General features: G+C 43.5%; 3 protein-coding genes across 3 annotated transcripts; 2 read left to right on the top strand and 1 right to left on the bottom strand.

The window, feature by feature from the left end:
- Positions 1 to 852: 852 nt before the first annotated feature.
- LACBIDRAFT_312705 (uncharacterized protein) lies at positions 853 to 1,256 on the bottom strand (the record flags this gene model as incomplete). The annotated part of the gene is made up of 5 exons (XM_001888304.1): positions 853 to 874; positions 924 to 949; positions 998 to 1,052; positions 1,103 to 1,138; positions 1,195 to 1,256. 5 exons carry the CDS (start codon positions 1,254 to 1,256, stop codon positions 853 to 855), a joined length of 201 nt encoding a protein of 66 aa, XP_001888339.1.
- A 65-nt stretch (positions 1,257 to 1,321) lies between these two features.
- On the top strand, positions 1,322 to 1,582 carry LACBIDRAFT_312704 (uncharacterized protein; the record flags this gene model as incomplete). Its single annotated transcript, XM_001888337.1, has 1 exon — positions 1,322 to 1,582. The coding sequence occupies one exon, from the start codon at positions 1,322 to 1,324 to the stop codon at positions 1,478 to 1,480; it is 159 nt and encodes a 52-aa protein (XP_001888372.1). The 3' UTR covers positions 1,481 to 1,582.
- A 2,213-nt stretch (positions 1,583 to 3,795) lies between these two features.
- Positions 3,796 to 5,865, top strand: LACBIDRAFT_333646 (uncharacterized protein; the record flags this gene model as incomplete). The annotated part of the gene is made up of 9 exons (XM_001888336.1): positions 3,796 to 3,980; positions 4,018 to 4,182; positions 4,260 to 4,429; positions 4,541 to 4,656; positions 4,764 to 4,874; positions 4,939 to 4,945; positions 5,159 to 5,184; positions 5,284 to 5,384; positions 5,679 to 5,865. The coding sequence occupies 9 exons, from the start codon at positions 3,796 to 3,798 to the stop codon at positions 5,863 to 5,865; spliced, it is 1,068 nt and encodes a 355-aa protein (XP_001888371.1).
- Positions 5,866 to 6,670: the final 805 nt, after the last annotated feature.

Here is a 6,670-nt window from a genome sequence, read left to right as displayed (position 1 = left end):
TAGTATCATCCACTTCCAAACACACTATGAATATAGTTTGCATTACAGATTCATTTATTCTTCTCTAACAATGTTGGGCCTTAATGACATGTGTGATTCACCTTGAAGCTATTCCATCCAAGATTCCTGAGTTGCTTGCATATTATCCACTTTGACACTATAGATACAGTTCACACTATGGAATTTTTTAGCTGCCTAGAAATCCCCTCCACTTCTGCCTTTACTTCAGCTCTGAGATCTCCAGTTGTACCTTATCTGCATACCCCACCCACATCTGTATTACCATTGAGTTGACAAAGTTCTTTGATCTTTCTCTTCTTCTCTCTCCAGTTGCACCTTACCTGCATACCCCACCTACATCTGTATTACCATCCTTCACAGACAAGAGTTCACCAAGTTCTTTGTTGTTTCTCTCCTTCTCTTCCTCTCTTCCTCTCCTCCTCTTCTTCTCTCCCTGCCTTTCTCCCTCTTTCTCTTGAGTTTTGATTGTAAATTTATGGACAATGAGTTCACCAAATTCTCTTCCTTTCTTCCCCTCCTCTTCTTCTTCTCTCCCTGCCTTCCTCTCTCTTTCTCTTGAGTTTTGATTGTAAATTTATGGACAAAGAGTTCACCAAGTTCCAAGATATATCTTTGAAATATACTTTGAACCAAAATCTGTATTTGTGATGTAAGCGTAATCAAAAGGGAGTGATTGAGTGGGTTGATAGAAAATCAAGCAAGTGACTTGATTGAAACTGAGTCAAGGATATTAATATGTAAGTAAAGAGTGGAGTCGAAACTGAGTGAACAATATTAATGCATAAGTAAAGAGTAGAAGGATAGCCATGGGTAAAGACAGTGAAGGAACAGCTAACAAAAGACATTTGTATTACTGCAATCCCCAAAGTTAGATCAAGTAAAGCATGGCATAAAGGACTTACAAAGGACTATAGGAAAGGGATGCAGTCTAAACAAACAAGTCAGATTGGTGAAAGGGACCATGAAAAGAACTTACAAAAAGGGTGGAGTGAGGTGTGTAGATGGACAAAGGCAAAAGGAGGGGACACAGCCTAAAACCATCAAGTCAGATTGATGAAAGAACATCATAAAGGACTTATGCAATGATGTATGGGCAAAGGCAAAATCGGGAACACAGCTACAAATGAACAAGTCAGATGTGTGAATGGACATAAGTAAGGACTTAGGAAATACCAAATGAACAGCACAACAACCAAGTTAGATGGAAGAAAAATAAGTCCAAAAGGACTTAACATGAAAGCAATGACTAGTGTTTGCAAGTTCAGTTCAGTCCGGTTTTTTGCCCCCAAAACGCGCAACCATGGACCGCAACCGGTCTAGAACTGACCCAGATATTGAGGGAACCGAACCGAACCACCCAGGACCGGTCTTTTTCGGTCTATGGAGCTGGTTCAGACCGATCCAGACCGGTTTTTTTGCGTATAATTTATTATACCAATATAAACCATTTGTATCTTGACTATTATTACTCTGAAAAATAAACGGGTTATATGAAATAGTAAAGCATGTAAATACCCGTCATTCTACCAATTTTGAAGAGATTTAATGACGATTTGACATAGCTATGACTGAAACCGAATTACATCTCATAGAGACTCGGGTAAAATATGGATTTGGTTATATCTTTCTCAATTCTTAACCGTTTTTGATGAAACAAAAACGCAATAAAAGGTAATAAACGTGGTTACAAGGGTATGTAACGCACGTGACCGTTTAACCGGTTGCAACCGATCAAAACCGGTCTTTGAACAGTTTTAATATATTTTCGAAATGAGGCAACCGGCAACTGGACCAGCCCCAAATTGGGGCAACTGCAACCGAAAAAAAGACCGGACCATGGTCCGGTTCAGTTCGGTCCACCGGTTTTTTGCGGTCCTATGGACTGAACCTTTAAACACTAGCAATGACCTAGTTAGCAACTGAACCTTGAGAGTTCTTCCCTGGCCCAGCACGTTTGCCTGAAACACAAGCATGTCCAGAAGTACTAGTGAAAGGCTGAGATACTGATCAAGATGATGAGGCAATGTGAGCTGAAGAACTAGCGAAGGGTTGAGAGACTGAATGAGATGATGAAGCTGGTGTTTTCTGGTTCTTGAGTGGGTCAAAGAAGGAGACTGGATGTTCAGCGCGTCGAAGTTTGGTATAGAACATATTATTGGGAAGGGAGGTGAAGGAGACGTGATGTTGGTGTTTAGCAGGAGGTTCCACTTCTGGTTGTTTTGGCAGAGGGTGGTACTCTCTTGTGGACTTGTGCTTGAGTTCTTCTTCAGGCAAGGCCATGGTGGTGTCATGTGATTACTTCTTCGTGGACAATGCCAGAGACAAACAGAAAGAACTGACAGGGGAAGATGTATCACCTTTCTGATCACACTTCTTCATTGGGGATGAAATGGAGCAATTGTGATGGACCCATTTAGTCGAGTCTTTGATGAAGAATTACCATTGAGTTGACAAAGTTCTTTGTTGTTTCCCTCTTTCTCTCTCCAGTTGCACCTTATCTGCATACCCCACCAACATCTGCATTACCATCCCCTGCCAGTCAAACCCCTGCATGTGATATCAAACATCTCTCCCAACCCACTTTCACAGACAAGAGTTCACCAAGTTCTTTGTTTCTCTCCTTCCCTTCCTCTCTTCCACTCCTCCTCTCCCTCCCTTCCTCCCTCTTTCTCTTGACTCTTGATTGTAAATTTATAGACAACCAATTCCATTCTCCTCTAACAAATTCTGTTCACCATGTCATAGTATGGAGTCACACATATCTTTCCTGAACCAAGATCTATTTTTCAACCATATCATGAATATTTTGATTAGATGCTGAACCAAGATATATCTTTCCATAAGGATATATTCACAAGACATATATTTCAATTATATCCTGACCCAGGATAAGTCATTCAACTATATCTTGAACCAGGATATATTTTCAACAAGATATTGAACTAGGATATATTACCAATATATATTCTCAAGCTATGTATCTCTTGAACAAAAGGATATATCTTTCAACTTTATCTTGTTTTTTTTTTGAACAAAAATATATATTCAACAAGATATTGAACTAGGATATATTACCAAGATATATTCTTAAGCTATATATTGAACCAGGATATATCACCAAGATTCCCAAGCTATATCTTGAACAAGGATATATCTTTCAACTTTATCTTGAACCAAGATATATTCTTAAGCTGTATCATGAATAAGGATATATCTAAAACTTATTGTGTAAAATTATCATGTTAGGTGGAGTGTATCAAATATTATTATATAAAATTACCCTACTACATTGCATATTAAATACAGGGAGTGAGGGAGGTGGTAAGCAGTGAGGGAGGGGGGAGTGGTGGTAGGCAGTGAGGGAGTGGGTTATAGGCAGTAAATGAGGGGTGAGGGGGTGACAGGCAATGATGAAGGGGGTGGTAGGAAAGTATGGAGGTGGGGAGTGGTGGTAGGAAATGATGGAGGAGGGAGGTAGGGGTAAAAAATGATGAAGGGGAGGTGTCAGTAACAAGTGATGAAGGGGGGGAGGTGGTGGTAACAGATGATGGAGGGAGGAAGGTGGTAGGCAGGGAGGGGAGGGGAGGCAGGAAGGAGGTGGTAGGGAGGGAGGATGAAGGAGGTGGTAGACAGAGAGGGAGGGGGGAGGGACTGGTGGGTGTGAGAGGGGGGGAGGGAATGGAGGTGCTTACTGAATGAAACATGGAACAACGATGGCAATGACACACCCCTCGTCAGTCTGCGTTGTGACCCGGCTCGCTCGTTGGGTCGTTCATGGCTCTGAGGCTGTGGTCGTCCTTTTCGTGGGCGCTGGTCGTCGTTCGCCATCTGTTTGTGTCACGTAGTTGCTACGTTGCTGACTGCAACATGGCCCGACTCGCTCGTGGGGGCGTTCGTGGCTCTCAGGCCGTTGCGTGTGCTGGTCGTCATTTTTCGTGGGCTCTGGGCGTCGTCCGCTTGTTAGGATGGAGGTGCTCAGCGTGATAATATAAACAGAAACGACGGACGACGAAATGTCGTCGCCCGTCGTTTGGTTGCCATGTTGCTGTTGGCGACGTGGCAGCTGGCATTGTTGTTAGAAAACGAAAAGGGGGGAGATGTGTGTGCGCTCACCAAGAAGATGACCTGGCAACCGCAACGTGGCGCTCATCGTCAATTGTTGTGGGTGCTGGTCGTCGATTGCTGTGAGCGCTCATCGTGGGCGCTCATTGAATGCTGTGGGCGCTCATCGTTGATAGTCGTGGGCACTGGTCGTCGATTCCGTTGATTGGGTTGCTGTTGCCAGGCGGTCGTGGTTGTTGGGTCATCGTTTGCCAGTTTGTCGTTTTCCTTGCGTGTGGTTCGTTGGGCGGTTGTTGTCGGTTTTGGGCGGCCATGGTTGTTTGCGAAGGTGGGGGTTACGCGACCTGTACGTGATGTAGCATGGCGGCAACGTGGTGGTGAGGCGGAGTCGTTGGCATGGACGGCGTCCTGGTGGTTGAGGAAGATGTGTTACGAAGTCACAAATGTGTGACTTCAGTGGGATCAAGGTTCAAACTCACCCAATACAGATGCAGTTGGAAATTCAAAGATTTGAGAATCTTTGTGGGTCCCTATGGTTCCATGAAATTTAAAGTGTCAGTTGCACCTTTGTCGGTAAGAAGCTGGAGGGATTCAAGGCATTACATACAGAATAATGAGACCTGACATGATATCGAAGCAGCACAGATCTAGAATTGTTGATGAATTGTGGCACAAGATAGGTCCGTTCGCGAATTGCGGGGCATGAGAAGAGTGAGGTCGATAATTGGAGGGGATTGAGAATGATTTGTGCTGGGGACCAAGACGCCAACACTACAGCTATTGCGTGCATGGTGATGGCCTACCACGTTTGCTCAGTAATAATCACGTACAACTGATCTGATGCTCACAATCTAGGTTAACGGTACGTAGACTGACCAATGAGAAAATATGCATGGGGGGTTCGTACTTAAGTAATATCATTCAACCTACCTTTAATTTCTGTCTTACATTTGTATTACTGAATCTCGTCGCGAAGTTATACAACCGCCGTGTACAATTTCCTGTACCTTTGTGAATCTTGTAAACTTCCAACGATTCTATTATATGATTCTTTGATCAAAGGATTTTTGGGCAGCTCGCCCGCACATGATTAATATTCTTGTAAGTATTATATTCTAAGCTTAATTAATTAATTGGTTCAGTCCTGTTGTACTTACAAATGGAACGTCAATTTGCACATATGATAATGTGCCTGAGCAGATAGAGGGGCAATTTGTTCCTGCCGTAAGAAGGTTCCCGGACCCGCTCTTTCAAGACCAAAACCAAACCAAAATGGGCACCAACTGCGTGAGTCGCGCGCGGTATGCGTGTGTGCGTGATACACCAATGTCACACATGGTGACTGTGTGACGTTCCTTCTTTCTCCACACCTCCACCATCGTCCACGCCAACAACTCCACCTCACCACCACATCGCCGCCATGCCACGTCATGCAACCCCACCACCGCAAACAACTCTGGCTGCCCAAAACCGACAACAACCGCCCAACGAACCACATGGAATGAAGACCACAACCGGCAAATGACAAACCAACAACCACGGCCGCCTAGCAACAACAACAACCCCAATCAACGAAAACGATGACCAGGGCCCAGGACGATCAACAACCAGGGATCACGGAAATCAACAAATGGCGCACACCACAGCCACAAAGCCACAAACAACCCCAGGGGCAAGCCACGTCACAACTATGCGACACAAACGGATGACGATGATCACGTCGTCGTCGTCAGTTCATATTGGTTCCGGTTAGGGACTGTCATGGATACACCCAGGTATTAACCGTACCCGATCCACGGATTTTCCCACCCACAGATCAGATAAGGCACATTACGGATATATCCGTGGGTAAAACGGCCTGAGTGGCTGAGGACGTAGCTTCAGTTATATAAATGAGTGTATCTTGTTCATTTCTTGTCTGTTTTTTACAAAAAAAAATTGTGTTATGAAGCGAAAATTCAGAAGAATTCATATTAAAACAAAAGTCATTCATATATGATCTAGATTGAGTACAGTAAAACTAAAGTTATTTATATATCATAATCTGAGGTCTTTCCCTTTATATAATGCTGCTGTAACTGAGCCTTGATCACAGAGTGTGTTTTGGGGTGTGTATTAGCATGCCTTGGCCATCTTGAGAGTATTTATTTTCAGTTTCAGAGAAATGCCTTTGAGAACAATTGATATTTATGTAGAGGTATTGAAAGAACAATTTTGGTGACATAAAGTGTTACAAAAAGAAATCATTGTCCATCTTTTTTTCAATCATTTGCATAACTTTATTGAAGCCTGGGTAGAGGGGGGATTTAATCCAGGATCTGAGAGCCATTTCTGCTCTGAATGTTTGAGAGTTAATATTGTGCTGGGTGAAATTGATCTGACGGTGGCCAGTGGAAAATGCTCGCTCTGCATCCACAGAAGTAGCTGCAACAATTGTTGAAAATAAAGGAACATAAGTGTGAATAATGGTGCTTACCTGGGGCTGAGCAGAAATCAGAACCCATTCGTGAGAGTTGTGGTCAGGACTGTGATGCATTGTGCCAGTACATCATATAACCTCCCATTTCCTTGATTGTTTCTGTTGCTA

The sequence above is a fragment of the Laccaria bicolor genome, genomic scaffold (assembly GCF_000143565.1).
Source record: "Laccaria bicolor S238N-H82 LACBIscaffold_54 genomic scaffold, whole genome shotgun sequence".
Classification (NCBI taxonomy): Eukaryota; Fungi; Basidiomycota; class Agaricomycetes; order Agaricales; family Hydnangiaceae; genus Laccaria; species Laccaria bicolor.
This window is presented reverse-complemented; position numbering and strand designations above follow the sequence as displayed.